This window comes from Jaculus jaculus, chromosome 1, assembly GCF_020740685.1.
Source record: "Jaculus jaculus isolate mJacJac1 chromosome 1, mJacJac1.mat.Y.cur, whole genome shotgun sequence".
NCBI classification, from domain to species: Eukaryota; Metazoa; Chordata; class Mammalia; order Rodentia; family Dipodidae; genus Jaculus; species Jaculus jaculus.
Window position 1 is genome coordinate 279,169 of NC_059102.1, and position 22,985 is coordinate 302,153.

Genomic DNA, 22,985 nt, shown 5'->3' on the forward strand with positions numbered 1-22,985 from the left:
AAGGGGATTATTAGGAGCTGAGGGTCAGCTGGGCTTTGTGCCACCTGGGAGGCTTTTGATGTGCCACAGAGAGGCTAGACATGACTTTCAGGAGGCAATGCTCACAGACAAATCTCCCAGACTTATTGAGCCCCAGGCTCACTAGTCTTAAAGACTCATCGCTTCCACCTGTTTGCAGGTGTTTATTTTTTCCAGCTGGAGGGTCACCAATCTCAGTATTTGGGGCCTTCAAGCAGAGGTATGAGGGTGGTTAGGGCTCTCTGGAGTCCTCCATAGGGTGGGAGATGTGGTCTAGGTCCTCCTCTGGCCCCAGAAGCACCTGGTGAGACAGCATCTCCCACATCTGGGGCTCTTCCTCACCCTGGGCCTCCTCATACACAGGGTGGTACAAACTGTCAAGATCCAACTCTGAACTCAGAAGGGGGCTCCGAAAATGTCTCAAGATGTCCTCAGTCTTCACCAAGGTCTTGACATCTGGGGACAAGCAGAAGGATGTAACCTCAGTTTTCCTCAGAAGATCTTTCCTCCCTACTGCCTATCTATTCAAGTGGACTTCACAGGGCCGACTCCCTTGCTATACCCTTGGTCTCACACTGACCTGGATGCTTTTCCTCTGCAGCTGAAAGCTTCTGCTTGTGCATAAGAAGGAGTGCCCTCAGCTGGTCATCCTTCTCTGGAGGTTCCAGGTCTTGGGTGCCCCAGGCCCTGCCAGCATAGGTAGGTGAGGTTCACACAGAGGTGGGAGGAAGTGGACATAGCCAGTCCCACTGTAGAGGTCACTCATTGTCCCTAGGCAACTTTTGACCCTGGGAAGACACTTCAGCACACCCACCCCCTACAACTGCCCTTGAAGGCCTGGGACAAGCACCCAGCCATGTGTTCTCACTATCTCTGAGACACTAGGTATAGTGGTGGGATCTAGGAAGGCCAGAGCCTTCTCTGGGCAACATCCTCAAGGACAAAGGAAATGAGACACCATACTGGTCTAAAACTGAGCCTATCTGGAGGCTGTGGGAGGAGAGCTGAGTGAGGAAAATGGCCAGGGTCTCCAGGCCCTGGTGGGGAACTTTCTGCTTGAGGATCTCTTTGGGGCCCAGGCACTGCCTCCTGAAAGCTACTGGATAGTGTTCCTTTTCATCCACGCAATGCACCCTATGTCACAGAAGAGTCCAGAAAAATTGACCTTTTGGAGCACTTACTTGTCTATGTCGTGGTCTGGGATCCCATGTTTGCCTTTGATCTTCACAGAGACCCAGGAAAGTGAGTCAGAAGTGTGGGCTCTTCCACTCAGTGGCCCAAGGCTGGAGAAAACCTAGGAAGAACTCACCCAAAGGTCCACCTGAAGCCATAGGAAGAGCCTCAACTCAACCCGTGAGTGATTCTAAGGGGTAAGAGCCACTTCGGATATCAGGATTACAGATAGAGGAAGGGAGGACACCAGCCTGTCCTGAAATGGTCAGTTCACCTGCATTTCTAGCCAGACTGGGAGAAGGTGGAGCTCTCCAGAAGGGACCTGGACCTCACCTTGGGCTCTCTGCCCCCACCACACTCCAAACCCTTGCAGTAGTTGATGCTGTGTTTGCCTCTCCAATCCCTGGCTAGTGGTACAGGAGGGTGTCAGCTCCTCTAAGTCTAGCACTTAATGGAACAAAGTAGTAAAACGGAAAAGAAGCAAAGGTCTGCCCAGAGGAAGCAGTCTGCTCCAAGCAACTGTGGAAAGGCTGCAAAGGGGAAGGCCTCCTTCATTCTCATTACTGCCAGGTATACAGACAAAGTGAACCTAAGCCAGGCAAGTCCTACTCACAGTCCCAGCCCAGTTTATAGTTCTCAGCATAGACAGTGCAGCTGAGCTATCTGTCCAGGGAGTATGGAGAAGGTCCACCTCACACTGGATTTTCATAGGTGTTGTGGAGGCCCACAACCCCACCTGGAACACCTAGGTATCATGGTTGCTTTCCCATCACAATCCAGGGGAAGGGCCACTGTCCTTATCCTAAGGCCCCTCCTCAGTGACTTAGGGCACTGTCATGCAGCATCCACACTCACCACATGGCATCTGCTCCTACCTTTCCTAGCCCAAGATGGGAGTGGGGAACAGAGAACCCTTTCTTGATGTCTCCTGCTAGTTGAGGCAGAGGGTGACAGTGGAGGGGGCAAGCAAAGGGACCTATCCACATACCTGGGGCACTGGGACTGTACCCGCTTCCTGCAGCAGCCCAGCCACCAGAAATATGGTCAGGAGAAACCTGGTGGGGCAGAGAAGGGGTATGAGATAGCTGAGGGGAAACCCATCAGTTTATCCTCCAAGATCCCAGTACAGAAACCAGATGAGCATTTGGTGGAGCTGGTGGCATATATCTTGGCAGAGATCTGGGATGTGTCCCTGGTGGTTCACAAGTAGCTTCTGACCAGCTCACAGGAAAGGACTTGAGGGCAAGACAGACAAGTGATACACCCAGAGCATACCTGCTCCTTTCCCTTAATCTAGGTTCTCCATGGCCTCTTAAGATACCCCATGCACTGGGCATACCCTACTGTGCCAAGCACTGAAGGTCAGGGTTCAGGACTCCAGAGGCCATACAAGTACACACACCTGCACCTGCATGCAATTAAGACAGCACTAATGCAATATGTGGGAGCCCTAGCACCATGCCACACTACCTCTGAGGCCATAACTCAGATTATGGGGGCAGCTTCTGGAGGACTCTTAGGTAGACAGAGGCCCCATTGTGCAGGTAGAAAGAATGACAGGTGTGGCTGCACCTGTTTGTTGCAGTCTCAAAAACCTTCACTCCTTTCCTAGGTGACTCAACACTTTGGAGTGGAGGGGGATCAAAGGGCATAAGTGAGAATGCCTTGAGTGCCTAGGGTAGGAATCTGTGGGGTTCAGCAGCCCTGTCTCACCTCAGGACTTCCAGAGGCTGGCTCTTCTGCTCAATAAGGAATTGAATGCCAGGACCCTTGTTCCTTTTCCCCTCCTCAGCCCCATGACCCCTCTTCCTCCTCTACCCTCATGCTGATCTCAGTCCTGTAGGGGCCCTGAGCCTCACCTCTCAGCTCCTAGGTTGGCAGGGCACCTGGCTCCTGCCCTGCCAGCCCCAAGATGCCTGCTAACCTGTTGTTCCACCTTCCCTTTGTTTTAAGCTGTCACACACTGGGGCCTCTCCCTCTTCCCAAGAGATCCCTAGGATTTGATGTACTACTGGGACAGGGACCTCGTGGTGCATACACACACACATTGGGGTCACAGGTATTACTCCCAGAGGTAGGCCCTGGACACAGACCTGAGGGTGAATGGTCTGTAGAGAGAGGGACCCTCTTTCCTTCCCTCCCTCCTTTTCCTCTGGAAACCTCCCCTGGAGCCAGAGGTGTTCTCTGTGCCAGTGCTGTTAGACCCAGGGTGACCCTTACCACATAGCCAGGCCCACCCTGCCCAGGTGACAGGCTTTGGTGGGTATGGGAGTTAGGGCCCCGGGGCTGTGGCATCACCTCCTCATGGCTGGAGTCCCTTCTTGGTGTTGAGGAGCTCCAGGAGAACAGAGAAGCACAAATCCAGGTGTTCAGATGCCTGGGCCTCTTCCTGCCTACTTAAGCTGCTCAGTTTTATTGTTCCTACATGGGTGTGTCTGACCAGAGGTTGAGGGCCAGCAGTCCTACTGGACTGGAGGCTACCCAACCCCATTATAACTTGGGCACTGAACCCAGACACCTCGCTGTCCCCCAGAAACCTTCTGATCCCCTACTTGCCTGTCCCACTATGACCTACCCACCTCAGTACTAGCTCTTCCACCCTAGCACCACCACCTTTCTCTGACCACCCCAGCTGATGTCTCCTGCATGGTTTGGTGGCCTATTTGTGTCCCAAGTGTACAGGGTTACTGTGGTGATTTGATTCAGGTGTCCCCCATAAATTTAGGTGTTGTGAATGCTAGCTCCCCAGCTGATGGATATTTGGGAATTAATGCCTCCTGGAGGGAGTATATTGTTGGGGGCGGGCTTATGGGCTTTATAGCCAGTTTCCCCATGCCAGTGTTTGGCACACCCTACTGTTGCTGTGGTCCATCTTATGTTGGCCAGGGGGTGATGTCCACCTTCTGCTCATGTCAGCATTTTCCCCTGCTATCGTGAAGCTTCCCCTCGAGCCTGTAAGCCAAAATAAATCTCTTTTTCCCAGAAGCTACTCTTGGTTGGGTGATTTCTACCAGCAATGCAAACCAGACTGCAACAGTTACCCTCTAGCCTGCTGTGGCACTAAGCCTCAGCCTGCTAAGGCACAGAACTCCTGCAGATCAGTGTTCACTGAGCAGGTCCAATGGGTGGAACAAGGACCATAAAAACATCATAAGGCTCTTCATGCATCTTGACCCTCATCTCCCTTCTCTTCTGGGCCTTTGGTATATGAATAGTTAAAAAGTTATCACTCCAAGAAGCAGTTGCAACTTCGGAGAAAAGAAGGCATCTAGCTCTTTCCTACCAACCCCAGATAGGTGGACACACCCACAGGGACATAGCCAGGGACAGGGTTTAAGGTGCTAGGTCCCTCCTCCTGGGGATAAGCCGTAACTACAGGCCAGTCAGAACTTCAAGGAGACCCAGAAATATGAAAGCCACAAAGCCTGAGTATACCTCACATAGGCAGGGCTCACTGAGAGACACACATTCTATCCATTTCCTCTGCACTTTCTCATCTCCCTGCTCTCCACCCACTCTACACTCTTACCCATTACTCCTACACCTTCGTTCTCCATCCTCCCTCACCCAACTCTTCCAATCCCTCTTTCCTCACCCTACCCACCATTCTCATTTTCTCTGTCCACTGAAAGTCATATCCGAGGCTTTGAGGGAATCTAAGGGAGCTGGTCAGTAGAAGAGGGACTCCTAGCATTTACTTGGGAGAGATTTGGTAACATAAAAACACCAGTTACAGCCAGGCGTGGTGGCACACGCCTTTAATCCCAGCACTCAGGAGGCAGAGATAGGAGGATTGCCATGAGTTCAAGGCCACCCTGACACTACATAGTGAATTCCAGGTCAGCCTAGGCTAGAGCGAGACCCTACCTCAAAAAAAAAAACCACAAAAAACACCAATTACAATAGTTTGTTACTGAGCAACATCACAGAATGAACTCCAACTGGAGAAGTTCACTGCTGAAAGGGGAGCTCATCTTTTATTAGGGAAGTATATCTGTTTATTTTAAAGGGTATAGGTAAATAGTTCAAATAGTAGGTAACTAATTAAGGAACTTAAAAAAGGCACATCTGAGGACTGTTCATAAAGGCTAATCATCAAGAGTTTACTCTTGAAAGAAAATCTGGACTTATCCTATCTAGGGAGTTAGATTTGCCGATTCAGCTTGTGGAGGTGGCATAAAGAGTTAAGGCAGCCAAGCATGTCAGCTTCAGAAGAAAACTAAACAGTAGAGAATATATGGAGACTGCATATATAATTGATGAAATGTATCTACTACTGGAGATTAGCACCATGTCAGCAAGGCAGGTGCAGAGTTGGTTAAAAGTTCAACTTTGAATCTCAACACTGATCTAAAAATTAGGCCCAAGGTAATCTAAAACAGCAACAGAGAAAATAATAAGATTCTAAGTGGTCACAATGTATTGCCTAAAATATCTAGTGTTTCTAAGGAATAGACTATGGGGGGGGGGATTTTATGTTCAGAGAAAAACTGAGCAAAAATGTGAAGATCTCGGGCTGGAGAGATGGCTTAGCAGTTTAAGCACTTGCCTGTGAACCCTAAGGACCCCGGTTCAAGGCTTGACTCCCCAGGACCCACGTTAGCCAGATGCACAAGAGGGTGCATGCATCTGGAGTTTGTTTGCAGTGGCTGGAGGCCCTGGCACACCCATTCTCTATCTATCTCTGTCTGCCTCTTTCTCTCTTTGTCTGTCTGTCACTCTCAAAACAAATAAATAAATATTTTAAAAATGTGAAGATTTCATCCATCCTGTCTTGCTCACCTCACTTAATTTTTTATATATATATAACCAATGAACTGACTAGAAGTCTATTTTCAATCCCCAGGCACAAAATAGGCAAAGAAACAGAAAAGGTTGACCAACATTCAGAGAAAGAAACAAAGAGGTCTCCAAGTGTCAGGCTGAGCAGATAAATAATTAATGGAAGTAATGTTTAAAAATTAAAGGAAAGTGTGGGCTGGTGAAATGGCTTAGCATTAAGGCATTTGCCTGTGCAGCCTAAGGACCCCAGTTCGATATCCCAGGACCCACATAAGCCAGATGCACAAGGGGGCACATGCGTCTGGAGTTCATTTGCAGTGGCTAAAGGCCCTGGTGCACCCATTCTCTCTTTCTATCTGCCCCCCTCTCTCAAATAAATAAAAAATTTTTAAAATTAAAGGAAAGTATGAATAATTTGAATAATCTCATTAAGCAATCCCAGTACTCAGGAGGATGAAATAGGATGATGGCTTAATCCCAGCAGTTCCTAGCAAGCGTAGGCAACATAATGAGACTTGTATCCTAGAAAAAGATACAGGAGAAAGATAAAAAGAGAGAAAAGAGGCAGATGAGATTCCAAAATGCTAAAACTCAAAAAGACAATCTTGAGAAGCCATTCAAGTACAGAACACTTTAACTGCTGAGCCATCTCTCCAGCCCATTATTTGCTTACTCTTAATTGGTGAGGTTGTTGTTGTTTAGTTTTCTTGAGGCAGTATCCTGCTACATAGCCCAGGTTGGCCCTGAACTCTTGATCCTCCTAGCTCAGCCTCCTGAGTACTCATGCCACCACACCTTGAAAGCATTATATTTAATGGTGAAAGACTGATGGGTCTATTTAGACTGGAACAAAACAAGGGTACTTTCTCACTTCTTCATTCTATTGTGTACAGGAGCTTCAGTGAATGAGTGAGTCAATCTCAATCAAATTATACCAAGTCAAATAATCCAGACACAAGACGGCACATACCAAATGGGCTTACTTTTAAAAAAAAAATTTTTATTTATTTATTTGAGAGCAACAGACAGAGAAAGAGGCAGAGAGAGAAAGAGAGAGAGACAGAGAGAATAGGTACGTCAGGGCCTCCAGCCACTGTAAACAAACTCCAGACGTCTGCACCCCCTTGTGCATCTGGGTAACATGGGTCCTGGGGTGTCAAGCCCCGAACCAGAGGCCTTAGGCTTCACAGGCAAGTGCTTAACCACTAAGCCATCTCTCCAGCCCATGAATGAGCTCACTTTCATGTGGAACAACAACTAATGAACTCAGAAGAACGTTATTATCAGGGTTGTGGACTGGGGAGTGAGGTGCTGTCTGTACTTGAAACTATATGTAACAAGATGAACAATTTTTGGGGGATTCTATTAATAATATTAATTATAATATATATAATATATATGAGAGTGACAGACAGATATTATATATAATTATATATATAATATATATATAATTATAATATTAATATATTAATATATATTATGGAGGGTCTTGAACACTAGTTAATTAGATTGGGATCATTACTCAGTATATACATATATGAAATTATAATGCTGTACACTTTGAACATCTTTAATTTTAACTTACAATCTTTATTTGCCAACTAGTTATTTATGTATTTATTTAGCTATTAAGGATAGAATGTAGGACCTTGCATTCTATGGGACATTCTAGGGAAGCACTATATCCATAGACTTTTCAACCTACTAATATATATATATATATTTTTTTTTTTTTTGAGGTAGGGTCTCACTCTATCCCAGGCTGACCCAGAACTCACTCTGTAGTTCCAGACTGGCCTCAAATTCACAGTGATACTTGTACCTCGGCCTCCAGAGTGGTGGTATTAAGGGTGTGCACTGCCACACCCATCTCAACCTTTTATTCTTATTCTTTATTCTAGATGAAGAATAAAATTCAGGTGTGGTGGTATACAACTATAATCCTAGCACTTGGGAGGCTAGCCCATGAGGACAGTGAGCTCAAGACCGAAGCTCAAGGCTACCTAAGAAGCTTCTGTCTCCAAAAAGCACTTATGTATAGAATATATAAAGAATTCATACAGGCATGAGAAGGTAAGATTATCTTCTGAAGATATGGCTCAGTAGTTAAGGTGCTTGCCTGCAAAGCATAACAACTGGGATTCAGTTCCCCATTATCCACATAAAGCCAGATGCACAAAATGGCACATGCATATGAAGTTCATTTGCAGCAGCTAGAGGCCCTGGCACACCCATTCTCTGTCTTCTGTTTTCCTTCTTTCTCTCCCCCACCCTCTCTCTCTCTCCTTGCAAATAAATTTAAAAAGTTATAAAGATTATACCTGAAGGCACCTTTGTCCTTAATCTGTTGAAAATGTGACTTTGGAAAGGCTCAAACTCTTTGGTGAAAGCATGGTATGTCTGTTGGTAAGTCAAAGGGGGAGACAAGGGATTTTTTTGTTTTTGTTTTTGTTTTGCTATATTTCTGATGAATGAAATTAAGAGAAGAAAACCCAGAAGCCTAAGTCCTTGCTGAGATGTCTAGAGATGAAACTGAAGGCAACAGAAGCTACTTTAGTGCAGAAAGTTGCTGAGCAAAGGTCACAATCACCTTCAACATTTGCAACAGCATCTGATGGTGAGGATCCCTTGCCATGGCAAAAGATTGAAGCATTAGTGTCTAGAATTAGGTCAATTTCCAATGTCGTGGCTAAAGTTATGAAGAGTGATGGAAAGCCTTTGCCCTGGACTTCCACCAATTCCACTAAGGAGGGCCCTCAGTAGAGTGAGGGCAGGGAGAAGGAAAATTGTGGTTTCAACACATAATGTATTCATAAAACATTTCTACTTAAGGGCTGGAGAGATGGCTTAGTGGTTAAGTGCTTGCCTGTGAAGCCTAAGGACCCCAGTTCAAGGCTCAATTCCCCAGGACCCACGTTAGCCAGATGCACAAGGGGGCGCACATGTCTGGAGTTCATTTGCAGTGGCTGGAAGCCCTGGCTCGTTCTCTCCCTCCCTCCCTTTCTCTCTCCCCCCCCCCCTGTCTGTTGCTCTCAAATAACTAAATAAAAATAAACAATTTTTAAAATAAATTTCTACTTAATAAAAAATGAGATTCCAGTAAAACACATGCATTAAGCAAATCATAATAGAAAAAGTTTAAAATGTGAAAATGATGTTCAAATGCCTAAAGTGTAAATAATATTAGCTGGCAACAGGTCACCTCTACTCAACCACACTTCAAACAGATGCAGAATTAATTTGCTGTCTTCACCACAAGTCTCTGTTTCTTAGTGTGATTGTTGATCCTACTGTACATACAGTATAACAGCAATTCTTTCCAGCCCCTACCCATTATATCATATTTGATCTATGTTTATATCTGTAGTTTCACATTTCATCTATATCTGCACCTATGATGTTTATTAAAGCATTGTAATTTGGTCATATTTAACATAAAAAAGCTAAATGTAAACTTGCCATTCAAGTCAGCAGTTGCACCCTCTGGTATCTATCTAAGAGAAATGAAGTACCTACCTACCAAAGACTTGGACAGGAATGTTCAAGTTCATTACAAGCAACTGATACAACTTGGGACAATCCAGACACCCATCAATGGATAAACCAGGGTTCATAATTGCAACAGGATTCTAATCAGCAGTAAAATTGAGCCATGGGTACCACAGGTACATGCTTCTGCTATTGTCCACCCCCAATCCTGAACCCAAAACCTGGAGGGTTAGTTACATCTACCAGAGGCATCCTGTGTAAAGCATGTCACACACTCAACCAAACATCATTTATTCTGAACAGTGACCAAGAAATATGAGGCTAGCCCTAGGAAAGCTCATAGCCCAGAAATTTATTTGCTAACACCCTCTAGGTGAGGAACCAAACACAGCTGTCATGACTCCAGATACTCCAAAGAGGTGAGCGGCCAGGGGGAGTCTTGAGCACCGGACCTGGTTCTGCCCAAGACCTCAGGAATCCCAGGTGGAGGAGCAGCCACTGGTCAGGGGTCTGTCCCCTACAGTGAGATGTGAAGTGAGAGAGCTGATGTGTCAAGTATGGATCTCTGTGTTGTGTGTGTCAAATGTGTCAGGTAGGTGTGATATGCACGTCAGAGGTGTGTGAGGTCGGTGTCAGGTGTGTGTGAAGTATGTCAGGAGTGTGAAGTGTGTCAGCATGTGCAAAGTGTCTCAGAGGTATGAAGTGCGGTTGTGTAAGGTGGGTGTCTAAGATGGGATGCTGCATTGGTGGGAAGAGGGTGCCTGCTGCCTAAGCCACAGTGGTCCCTCCTCCAGCCTGCGTCTCCATGGCAACTGCAGCCTCGATCTCTAAGCTCCAGCCCCTTGCCCGCCCCGCCCAAAGCGTCTGGAATTGCATCCTCCGCAACAGCGTATCTCTATCCTCCCGCTACCGTGTCCTGCAGCAACTGCCGTTCGAACTGCCTGTGAGCCATTTCCACGTTTCTCTTTGTGGAGCGGGTGTGAGGGGACCAGAGTGTGTGTGGGGAGGGGGCGTGTGAGAAGTGCGATGATGTGCGGGTGAGAGAAAATGCGGGAGGATTTCAGCTGATCCGATGGCTGCCAGAAGCCAGGTGGGCCCTACTCACAAGGGTTCGGGAATAGTCTTTAGGCTTCTGGGGATAGCTGAGAAGCGGTTCTGCTGATTGGAGGGGCACTGGTCCCTGGGTCCTGGGATGGTTGGACACCAGACGGATCAATTGCAGCCTGGACATTCAGAGCAGCTTTGAGTGCCCAGCCTGCACAGACCCCTGCACAGCCCTCAGCACAACCAGGCCTTGGTGACTGGGGGACCCCTCTTCTGTGGACTGGTTCCACTCCTGCAGATCTAAGAGAGTGAGTACAAGCTGTGCGTTCCCGAGGGGGGTAAGGGCGCAAGTTCCAGCTCCATTTCGGCTGTTTCCATGAGGCGGAGGGAGGAATAGGGGACGGGGAGGTTGGAAGGGGTCAGCCGAAGGTACCATTGGGCCAGATCCCCAAGTAATCCTCTGCCAGCTCGTGGAGGGCATGATGGGGGTCCGTGTGACAGTGGAAGGACGCAGAGTGGAAGCCAGTCTCTCCAACCACCTGCCGCAGCTTAGGAGGCTGGGCCACAGGTGGCTGGTACAGGTGCGCGGGATGGACAAGCAGCTGGGTCTAGGTCTACCTTTGCTTGTGCCCAGCAGCTCGGCTGCCTTGGAACTGGAGACAAACCTCTACTTGCAGAATAGGGGAGGTGCGAACTCACCAGAGTGGGCGAGGCCCTCAGCGGTCTGCAGTCACGCGCTCACGCTAACGCTAATGCTAGGCAAGTGCGAGCCCTCGCCCGCGTGCACCTCTCTCTGTGACGCAGCATCCCAGTGTTAAGGGGTGCATGTAAGAGTCTCTGACGTGACGTGCAGCTGAGCTTCTTTCAGTGGGCTTTCAACTAAGGGTTGGCACTCCCATCATCTGTCCATCTGTACTGTGCTCACCTACCAAGACAAGCACTCCTAGAACGTACTGCGGATGGGGAGCAGACCCCGAGACAAGATGACGGCGCAGAGTGGAGGAAGGGCCAGAGGGTGGAGTAAGGATACTTCCCAGTTCCTCGGAACTGGAGCCTGAGCGTACCAACTTCCCAGCGGGTACCCATGATTCAGCGACGGAATGTTCTGATGTGTGGAGTGGAAGGAAGAATTATCTCAATCAGAGCCCCATCCACAATATTCTGCCTGGGCCCAAGGCACCTGAAACCTTTTGCAGACGGCCTGCTGCGTCTTCGCCTCGGTTACCATGGTAATCTGCGGTGACGTAAAAAGACCTGCGTCACCGAGACTACCGGAGGCGGAGCTTCTGGGAAGGGAGGTGTTCCGCCTGCCTGTGTGCTCAGCACCTGCCTGCTAGGTTCTGTAGAAGCTGTACCGCCTCGATAGTGCGCTTCCAACGCCTCTTCGATGGTGCCATGAGGGGTACCACCTTCGTGGGTTCCCCTCTCTTCCCTGGCTCCGCATCGTAAACAAACCATTAGTATTTACTCTCAATGACTTCCTGTCTATCGTTGCCTCCTTTCAACAACACTGCAGGCACCCTAGTGAGCTGCCCCAAGCATGTTACAACCCAAACATTATCTTACTAATGACTATTCGCCCGCATGCTTGGTGCTGGTGGTGGTGATCAGCTTCACTGTTTCCAAGTGGATCCTGATTGTTGATGGTTGACAGGCAGCCTGTGTTTCTGCTGTAAACCAAGACTTGAGTTTCTGTGCCAGTCACCAACACCACCAGCTTCCACTGCTGTGTACCAGGCAGACACCTGGCAGATGGGCCTCCCCTTGTTCTTTGTCAATATGTCTATATTCTCGTCTCTCTACTTTCTACATAAAATGCCAGTGCTCATTTTTAAAAAGCCGGGCATGGTGACACAAGCCTTTAACCCCAGCACTTGGGAGGCAGAGGTAGGAGGATTGCTGAGAGGACTAGAGTTTGAGTCCATCTTGAGACTACATAGTGAATTCCAGGTCAGGCTGAGATAGAGTGAGACCCTACCTCCAAAAACCAAAAACAAACAAACAAAAAAATTGGTATTTTGGCTGAGAGGTCCTACAGCTATTGTGAGATGTTTAAACATGGAGACCTCCAAACCTATGACAATAGCTTTCCCTTCCTGTAAGGGGGATCAGTTGTTCCTTGACCTCCTTCAGTAATGTTTTATGGCTTTCCACACAGAATTCTGCCCATCCCTGTCTACATTTGATGTTTTTGCTATTAAATAGCTGAGTGTGATGGCATACACCTGTAACCCTAAAACTGAAGAAGAGGAATTGGGAAGATCTAGGGTTCAAGGCCAATCTGGGCTACATAATCAGACCCTGTTTCAAAAAACATTTTCCACAACTTTTTCTCTCTATATATTTTTTGATACTGCCCTATAAATATACTGGCTTTCTGAAAACTTTAGCTATAGTGGTCTGACTGGGCTCTTTGGATTCTTTTCTTTTAATTTATTTATTTACTTATTATTTATTTATGTGCAAGAAGAGAAAGGGCTCACTAGGGCCTCTAGCCACTGCAAACAAACTCCAGACATGTACACCACTTTGTGCATCTGGCTTCACTGGGGAATCAAACCTAAACCATTATGTTTTACAAACAAGTGCCTTAACTACTGAGCTTTCTCTCCATCCCCCTTTCAATTCTTTTTTGTTTTGTTTTATGAGGTAGAGTCTCTCTCTAATCCAGGCTGATCTAGAATCAACTATGTGGTCTCAGGGTGGCCTTGAACTCACGGCAATCCTCCTACCTCTGCTTCTTGAGTGCTGGGATTAAAGGTGTGTGCCAACATGATTGGTCCCCTTTTTAAATTATTTATTTTTGTTTTTATTTTTTTGGTTTTTCGAGGTAGGGTCTCACTCTAGCCCAGGCTGACCTGGAATTCACTATGGAGTCTCAGGGTGGCCTCGAACTCACAGCAATCCTCCTACCTCTGCCTCCTGAGTGCCCCTTTTTAAATTCTTAATGTAGAGGGGTATTGTATTTTCTACCACAAAGCAATTTTATCTATGAATAGCCAGAGTATTGTTTATGTATTCCTGGCCTCAGGTCTTGTTTCTTTGCCCTGTGCAGCTGCACTAGCTGATCCCTCTAGCACCATGTTTTATGGAAGTTCCATGGCCAAGGGCATTTGCACCTCCTTGGTCTTAAAGGCAAGACTGGGATTCAAGCCAGGTGTTGTAGCACACACATATAATGCCAGAATCAGGAGGCTGAATCAGAAGGATCAGGTGTTCAAGGCCAACCTGGGATACATGAGAGCCTGTTTAAAAAAATACTGTTCAATACTGCTCATTGTTGGGTTTTTGTGGCTAACCTTCAAGTTAAGACATTTTTTAAGTGGCACAAGTTTCTGGCATTTTTTCACAGCAGCAAGAGGCCCTGATGTACCCATACACACCCAGATTAATTAATTAATTAAAAGTATAGCTGGAAGTGGTGGCATATGCCTTTAATCCCAGCACTTGGGAGGCAGAGTTTGGAGGATCACTATGAGACTACAAAGTGAATTCAAGGTCAGCCTGAGCTACAGTGAGACCCTAACCCAAAAGTCCCACCCCCCCCAAAAAAAATAGAAGAAGAAGTATTAGGAGCTAGGGAGATGGCTGAGTGGTTGAAGGTGCTTGCTTGCAAAGCCAGTGTGCCTTGGTTTGATTCCCTGTGTATCATCTGTGTAAAACTGGGCATAAAGTGATACATGTATTTGGAGTTTGTTTGCAGCAGCAAGACAGACATAATTTTTAAAGTTTTTATCTATTTATTTAAGAAAGAAAGTAGCAGAGAGAGTAGGAGTGTGCTGTTGCCTCCCACCACTGCTAACAAACTCCAGACACATGTGCCACTTTGTGCGCCTGACTCAACATGGGTGCTGGGGAATCAAACCCTGGCCATCAGACCTTGTAAATAAGTACCTTTAACTGCTGGGCCATCTCCTCAGCCCAGATTTTATATATCTGTATCTATATCTATCTATCTATCTATTTGGTTTTTTTGAGGTAGGGTCTTACTCTGGTCCAGGCTAACCTGGAATTAAGTATGTCATCTCAGGGTAGACTCAAATTCACAGCAATCCTCCTACCTCTGCCTCCAGAGTGCTGGGATTAATGGCGTGCACCACCAGATCCAGCTCCAGACATATTTTTAAGTTTAATGAAATCCAAGGGCTAGAGAGATGGCACAGCAGTTAGTGGAACTTGCTTCTAAAGCCTACTAGCCCAGGTTTGATTCCCCTATACCTATATAAAACCAGATGCATATTATGGCACATGCATCAGCAGCAAGAGGTGCTGGCACACCATATACATTCTCTTCTCTTTCTCTCTCTCACTCTCTCTCTCTCTCTCTCTCTCTCTCTCTCTCTCTCTCACATACACACATACGCACGCACACCCACACGTGCTTGCATGCTCAAAGAAATAAAACCTTTAATAAGTGAAATTCAAATGTACCTAGGCCTCATATATTTTTATTAGCTAAGTCTGGCAGCCCAACTTCCCCAACTACCAAAATTTTCTCTTTTCAGTGGAGTAGCTACTCTTAGGGCACCTTCCAAAAGAAATTGACTGGGAAAAACTCCCTCGTTCTGTGTCCAGGCAGAATCTGGGCAAAGGCAACATTCTGCCCTCCTGAGGGGCCTGGGAAGGTTCTAGAAGCCTTGGGTTGGACTGCCCATGGCCCATCCCTGGCTCTCGTATGGAGAGTGTTGGGATCAGGCTGGGTGCTTACTCCAGAGCCAGCTTCAAGGCTGTCCATGGAGGAGGGAGATCTGTGGGAGGTAATCCTATCTCTGTCTGTGGACCAGGACAAGGACCACTGTCCACCATGGTGAAGCTGGGCTGCAGCTTTTCAGGGAAGCCAGGCAAAGACCCTGGAGACCAGGATGGGGCTTCCACAGACAGTGTCCCTCTGATCAGTCCCCTGGATGTCAGCCAGCTCCAGCCACCATTCCCTGACCAGGTAAGCTTCCTGAGCCATTGGAGGCTTCTCAGGCTAGCCTAAAGCAAAGACTGTAGGTGAGGTATATGTGGCTATTTCAAGGCACACTAGGAAAAGGCCAGGGTAGGCAGAGACTTCAACTGACCTCCTGGTCACTTCTCTTCTATCTAGAGATCCTTCCCCATCATAAACAAGGTAAATTAGTGACTGGATGCCTAAGAATTGGATCACAAAGCCCATGATGTGGTCTAGCAGGGGCCAGAAATCCTTGGTTGCCACTCTTCTGCTGGGTAAAGGTCTGGATTGGGGTCTGAGATGGGCAACCTTGGGCAGGTAACTGATGGAGAGCAGGACTTCAGCAAATATCAGTCAGCAATCTGGGTGGGCTTCATTGTTACCTACTACAATAGTAGATGTTGTAGGCAGACAGCTTTTGCCTTTCAGGAACACACAGAATCTAAAACTACTTGTGTCTGAGTCATGCATGGTAGGTAGGGGCTACAAGACCCTGGAACTAGAAGGGAAATCAGAGTAGACTTTCTGGATGAAGGCACCTGGCTGTATAGCTGTAGAAAAGGAATTTCATGGCAGGAAAGCAGCTAGCAAAGTGAAGGGTTCCACTCATAGACTAGCCAGGCTTTGAATAGCCATGGTGCATAATAGACTCACAGTGTCCACCTTCACTTACCAACTTGGAACTGCTGCAGCTCTGCTGACCACCAGGCAGTTCTGGTAGATGGTCAGCTTTTAAACCACTGACACATATAGGACTTTAACTCCCAACCCTCTCAGTTCATAGCTGTCATGGCAATCTTTCCTCAGGTGGTTATCAAGACACAGACAGAATACCAGCTCTCTTCTCCAGACCAATCAAAGAAGTTCCCAGACCTGGAGGGTCAGAGGCTGGCTTGCAGCCACCCAGAGGAAGGGCGCAGGGTAAGCACACTACCTCTCACTGAGTGGACTCAGGGTGGGGAAGAGGGTGGAAGAACAGTGCAGGTTACAGGTGTCCAAGCACTGCACCTGGCTAAGTCCCCCTTGGATCTCCTTAGGAGCAGGAGGTCATCCCATTCAAGGGCCTCCTTCCAATACTGACTGATTATCAGCTACCTGTCCCTGCCTTCCTCTGAGGTGGCTGGCAGAGTGCTGAGCTGATCTTTCTTCCCCTGGGAAGCAGATGTTCCTGGTGGGTCACTGTCTAGCTCCTTGCTGACTTTCTATGTAACATAGATGTGAACTTTTCAGCACCAATTATGACAAATGCCTCCTCTCATCTTCCTATAATCACTTTACTAATGATGGTTTTAAGAATCTTTTTAGTTGACTATTTCTAAAATGTTACATTTTCAAAAGTAGCCCTGCTCTGTTAGTTGCTTCATCATTTCTTCAATGAAAGGGACCCTTAGAGGCACTGAGGACTCATTTCTCTTTCCATGTGTCTATACAGGCACATCCATCCATCTCACTGGGAGCCCTTGAGATGCCATCAGCATCAAGTATACCCACCATGCTGGCTACTACCCTCTGGATGCTACATGGGCAGGAGATCTGCCATACCAGCACCTATCACGCTTTCTGGGTCAATAGCCACGTGTAACTTAACTAGCTACATGCAGTTTACCTGGTCATGATTGTTTCCAGAATACCAACAAGGTGGGATCCTTGAGGAGTAATTCCTGAATCTTTTGTCCTAGGGCTGACTTCAGGAAAGGAGCCAAGATGTGGGGATAGTGGTTCAGTGCTCAATTTAAGCCCTGAGAGGGCTTCATCAGAAGGCTGGCCCCAGTATGGCTCATGGCCCTGTGGCATTACTAAGTTCCTCACCTTTCCTTCCAACAGCTGCCCACTGCTAGGATGATTGCCTTTGCCATGGCACTTATGGGCTGTGTGCTGATCATGTACAAAGCCATCTGGTATGACCAGTTCACCTGTCCAGATGGCTTCCTGCTTCGGGTAAGCTCTTCAGGCCTGGGAACTGGGCAGGAGCAGTTAAGATTACCCTGGTCCTCCCATAACTTCCAGGCTGTGAGGGATGCTCTTTGTGGCAGCATTAGGAAGGGGTATCTCTCTACCCCTAAGTTTCTCCTAAATGGCAAAAATGTTCCCAATGTGGTCCCCTTACTTCCCAGAACACATTGGGATTCTGTCTTTTGAAAAAAAAATTATTATTATTTTCAAGGAAAAGAGAGAGAATATGATTGGGTGTAACAGGGCCTCTTCTTGCCACTGCAAATGAACTTGAGATGTATGTGTATCTGGCTTTACATGAGTACTGGGAATTCAAACCTGGGCCGACAGACTTGCAAGCAAGTGCTTTAACCACTAAGTAATCTCTGTAGCATTAAGTCTTTTGAAATTTGTGACAAACAGTATTTTATCAATAAGTTTTATCTTTTAATTAAAAGCCAAGCTGGAGCCAGGCATGGTGGTATGTGTCTTTAATCCAAGTACTTGGGAGGCAGAGGTAGGAGGATCACTGTGAGTTCGAGGCCACCTTAGACTACATAGTGAATTCCAGGTCAGCCTGGCTAAAGTGAAACCCTACCTCAAAAAACAAGTCAAACTGGCCAGGCATGGTGGCACAAGCCTTTAATCCCAGCACATGTGAAGCAGAGGGGGGAGGATCGCCATGAATTCAAGGACAGCCTGGGGTTTACAGAGTGAGTTCCAGGTCAGCCTGGGCTAGAGTCAGACCCTGCCTTGAAAAGAAAGTAGAACTGGAAGTAGGAGGCTCAAGCAGACAGACCTAAAGGGCCTTAATCCCCCTAACTTCCTGGGAGGAGTCTCTTTTGCTCTTGGCAAGTTTCTTCATGGGCCATTTTTCCTTCTTTAGAGCCTTATGGAAGGTTTTGAAGTAGCATAGATATTAATGCTTTTGGCATAGTGAGCAAATATTTTCTTCTATTTTTAAATCTCAACCTCATAATTTTTAGTCTATTTTTCTTTTTTAACTTTTATTGGCAACTTCTATATTTATAGACAATAAACCATGATAATTCCTTCCTGTCACCTCCATTGTCCCCCTCCCAAATCTACCCTCCATTGAATTTCTTCTTTCCAGTCTCTCTGCTATTTTGATGTCCTCATGTTTTCCTCTATCATAAAGGTCTTGTGTAGGAAGTGTCAGCCACTATGAAGTCATGAATATCAAGGCCATTTTGTCCTTTGGTTCTTACATTCTTTCTACCACCTCTCCCGCAATGGACCCTGAGCCTTGGAGGGTATGATGGAGATGTTCCAGTACTGATAATTCCCCTGTCACTTTTTTTTTTTTTTCAGAACTATGGTGAGTTTTGAGGTACCCCAGTGGTCACTGACATCTGAAAAGAGAAGCTTCACTAACCAAAAGTGAGAGTAACATTAATATATGGGCATAAACATAAGCACTTAGAAGGCAGTTTGGTGGGTATAATATATCCAGTTAGCCAGACAACAGTGGTCATTACTTCCCTAGGGGTTATGACCTCCAAGCCATAAGCTTTTGACTAAATCTTCAGTACTTAATATGTATTCCCTCCTGTAGAGCAGGCCTGCAGTCCAATCAGAGGGCAGTTGATTACTCCTATAACAGACATTCAGGACTGCACCAGTTGGTACCTTTGGCCTAGTTGGCCAGCCATAAGGCTTGCAGGATCTACTGCTGGTTAACACCACTGGTGAATTCTCTTTCACCAAAAGTTGCATACTGCTACCTGACAGCTAGTCAGTAGGGAGACTTCCAGTTCAGCTCAGCTTGATTTCTCACTGACCTACAGCCCAAGCATTTGGGGTCTTCAGCAGTAGGCTCTTACCATGTAGTTCTGGTGGGCAAACAAGATCCTTGGCAATGGTCTGTAATGTTTTAGGGCATCAGAAGGCTCCTTAGCCAACAATTTGAAGGTATCACATTCCTGGCACTGAAATTTTTCTAATTACAATATATGGCTTTGGGGAATACTGTTATATTATCTAGATACATAGGATACTTCTGCCCAAACACTCACTCATTCTCTCTCTCTCCTTATTTTATTTGCAACTACATGTGAGGGGAGGAGAGATAGAGAACTAGTACACCAGGGTCTCTAGCCATTGCAAATGAACTCCAGATGCATGTGCTGCTTTGTGTATCTATCTTTATGTGGGTCCAGGGAGATTGAATCTGGGTCCTTAGGCTTCACAGACAAGTACTTTAACCACTAAGCCATCTCTTCCAACCATCTCTCTATCTTTTTAAAAACATATATATTGTTGATTACCAAAGAAGTAGATTTCTATATGGCTTATTAATAACATCTTAATTTTTTTTTTGAGGTAGGGTCTCAGTCTATCCCAGGCTGACCTAGAATTAACTATGTAGTATCAGGGTAGCCACAAACTCATGGCAATCCTCCTACCTCTGCCTCCCTGGGATTAAAGGCATGTGCCACTATGCCCAGCTTCTTAAATTTTTAAAATGTTTATTTATTTATTTGCAAACAGAGAAAGAGAGGTAGAGGGAGAGAGAAGAGGAGAGGAGAGGAGAGGAGAGGAGAGGAGAGGAGAGGAGAGGAGAAAAGAGAATAGAATAGAAGAGAAGAGAAGAGAAGAGAAGAGAAGAGAAGAGAAGAGAAGAGAAGAGAGAGAAGAGAAGAGGAGAAGAGGTGCACCAGGGCCTCTAGTCACTGCAAATGAACTCCAGATGCATGCACCACTTTGTGCATCTAGCTTTTCATAGGTACTGGGGAATTGAACTCGGATCCTTAGGGTTTTTTAAAATTTTTTTTCTCAATTTTTATTTCCATTTAATTTTCCATGATTATAAAAAATATCCCATGGTAATACCCTCCCTCTCCCCGAATTTCCCCTTTGAAATTTCATTCTCCATCATATCCCCTCCCCATCTCAGTCTCTTTTATTTTGATGTCATGATCTTTTCTTCCTCTTATTATGGTCTTGTATAGGTAATGTCAGGCACTATGAGGTCATGGATGTCCAGGCCATTTCATGTCTAGAGGGAGCACATTTTAAGGAGTCCTACCCTTCCTTTGGCTCTTACATTCTTTCCGCCCCCTTTCCACATTAGACCCTGAGCCTTGGAAGGTGTGATCGAGATGTTAGTCAGTACTCCAGTCATTTCTTTCCAGCACTATGATACCTTCTGAGTCATTCGGGTCCTTAGGTTTTGCAGGAAGGTGCCTTAACTGCTGAACCATCTCTCCAGCCCTTAAACTTGATTAACCCTCTATCCAACTGCCCTCCTACATCCCTTTCCCTAATTCCACTTAGACCTTTCCACCCCCCAGTATTCTGTTCCTCTACTCAAATATCTACAATACTCTCCCTTTAAGCCCTCTACTCTTCCTCCCTCATAGCCCCTTTCTAGCTTCCTGGATTCTACTACTAACATTGACTCCAACTCACATACAAATCTAAACATTTGAAGCTAGAATCTATATATATAAAAAAACATGTGGTTTTGACTTTCTGGGCCTAAGTTACCTCATTTAGCATAATACTTTCCAATCCATCCATTTCCCTGCAAATTTCATAAAATCATTTTTCTTTATCATGGAATAAAACTCCATTGTGTAAATGTACCACGTCTTTATTATACATTCATCAGTTGAAGGGTATCTAGGTTGGTTTCATTCCCTAGCTATTGTGAATAGGGTAGCAATAAAAATGGATGAGCAAGGGCTAGAGAGATGGCTCAGCAGTTAAGAGTGCTTGCCTGTGAAGCCTAAGGACCCAGGTTCAATTCCCCAGTACCCACATAAAGCCAGAGACACTAGGTGGTGCTTGTATTTGGAGTTTGGCTAGAAGCACTGGTATGCCTATTTTCTCTCTCTCTCTCTTTCTCTCATAGATAAATAAAAAATATTTTTAAAAAAATGGATGAGCAAATATCTATGTAGTAATGAGTAATCCTTATGGTATATGTCAAAGAGTGGTATAGCTGGGTCATATGGTAAATCTGTTTTCAAAGTAGAGTCTAACTCTAGCTGAGGCTGACCTGAAAGTCACTAAGTAGTCTCAGGCTGCCCTTGAACTCACAAGATCCACCTATCTTGCCTCCTGAGTGTTGGGATTAAAGGCATGCACCACCATACTAGACTTAAAGCATTTTATTTTTTACAAGTAATGGTCTCCTTTTGTCCTTAACCTCATGGTCTCTGAGATGGAAGCACCACCATTTTTATCTTTCTTTGCTTTTTAATATGGTCAAGCTAGCGTGGAACTCACAATGTGGCCCCAGCAGGTCTCAAAATGTCAGCAATCCTCCTGCCTCAGCTTCCCCAGTTCGGTGATTACTAGTATGTGCTAACATGCCTAGCTGGGTGCCTTTCTCATGGTCCATCCAGCACACGCAGGGTGATTCCAGGAGCCTCCTCCTTGACATCTTCCTCCCTTTCCCAAATGACTCCCTGGTTTGAGGGTCTCCATAAAGCCTAGGGCTTTAGCCCAGAGGCCCCCTTTGTAGATTTTAAATTGTGCCTCTTCCTCCTCCTCTTCCACTTGTTCCCCTGTCTCCCTTTCTGTCCCGTTCCTGGCCCCTGACCTTCTCCTTGCAGCACAAAATCTGCACCCCACTGACCCTGGAGATGTACTACACCGAGATGGACCCAGAGCGCCACCGCAGCATTCTGGCAGCCATTGGGGCCTACCCGTTGAGCCATAAGCATGGCACTGAGATGCCTCCGGCCTGGGGAGACAGCTCCCATGCCCCCAAGGAGGAGCACAAGGACCCCACCCAGGCAGCAGTGGATGTGGCAGCTTCGGGAACTGAGTCTCCTGGGAAGCCCTTGGCCAAGGAAGAGGAAGAGGATGCACAGAAGCAGGCAGGCAGTGTGCCACCCACTACACCTCAATGATGTCTGTGCCCTTGCTTGCTCTGGTAGATGTTCACCCCTGCAGGGCCTGGCTGGCTGGCAGTGGGCATTCCTGGGCTTCTGTTCCCCTACCTGTTTGTCCTTCCCCTCAGGGAGAAACCACCACCAGGTTCAGGACTGGGGTCTCCCAGTGCTACCCTGCTCCTCTCATTCTGACTTTCTGACTTTATAGCATCCCTGCAAGCACCTGTGTCAGAGTGCAGCATAATGCTCCCTCGTCGCTGTGTTTGTGCTACTGCCCTCTTGTACTCCTCTGAAGCCCCTGACCCTAGTGGTCCTCTGGCTCTGTCACTTTTCTGTTAGTAAATATTCATGTCAACTTGGACCTAGGTTTCTGCAGCAGTACTGGGGTGCTGCCTATCTCTTTACATTCACCTGGTTTGTGAGCACTCATTAAGCTCCCTGGGCCCCTGAGAGCACCTGGTCATGTGCAGGAGGAGCAAAGATGTCCACAGGTGGGGATGAGAAGGTGAGCACCCCAAAACACACACTGTGTACAGCTTGGAGGCTGCTGACCATAAAGAAATAAACCACCCAGAGAGCCTGGAGTCCTCCCTGACCACGACCACCACTACTCCAGCTCCATGCTTGCTGCATCTGGCCACAACCTACCTGATGCTGGCTCGATACTCCATCCTCACCATCCGGTAGGGGTGCCCTGCTTCTCTGAGCCAGCCCCTGGTTCTAAACAGAACCCACATGAGTTGCTGCCC

At 46.7% G+C, this 22,985-nt stretch overlaps 2 protein-coding genes across 4 annotated transcripts; one reads left to right on the plus strand and one right to left on the minus strand.

The window, feature by feature from the left end:
- Positions 1–181: 181 nt before the first annotated feature.
- On the minus strand, positions 182–11,964 carry Prap1 (proline rich acidic protein 1). Its single transcript, XM_045137625.1, has 6 exons — positions 11,862–11,964; positions 11,571–11,640; positions 2,180–2,246; positions 1,200–1,312; positions 599–705; positions 182–474 (listed from the first exon to the last, which is right to left on the minus strand). Exons 1-6 carry the CDS (start codon positions 11,962–11,964, stop codon positions 251–253), a joined length of 684 nt encoding a protein of 227 aa, XP_044993560.1. The 3' UTR covers positions 182–250.
- On the plus strand, positions 10,268–22,597 carry Caly (calcyon neuron specific vesicular protein). 3 transcript variants are annotated; one of them, XM_004669626.2, is made up of 5 exons: positions 10,268–10,405; positions 15,291–15,445; positions 16,247–16,360; positions 17,264–17,377; positions 21,955–22,597. In XM_004669626.2, exons 2-5 carry the CDS (start codon positions 15,311–15,313, stop codon positions 22,252–22,254), a joined length of 663 nt encoding a protein of 220 aa, XP_004669683.1. In that variant the 5' UTR covers positions 10,268–10,405; positions 15,291–15,310; the 3' UTR covers positions 22,255–22,597. The 3 variants fall into 3 exon arrangements, with proteins under 3 accessions (XP_004669683.1, XP_045007107.1, XP_045007106.1); XM_045151171.1 differs by lacking the exon at positions 10,268–10,405 and adding an exon at positions 10,480–10,814; XM_045151172.1 differs by lacking the exon at positions 17,264–17,377.
- Positions 22,598–22,985: the final 388 nt, after the last annotated feature.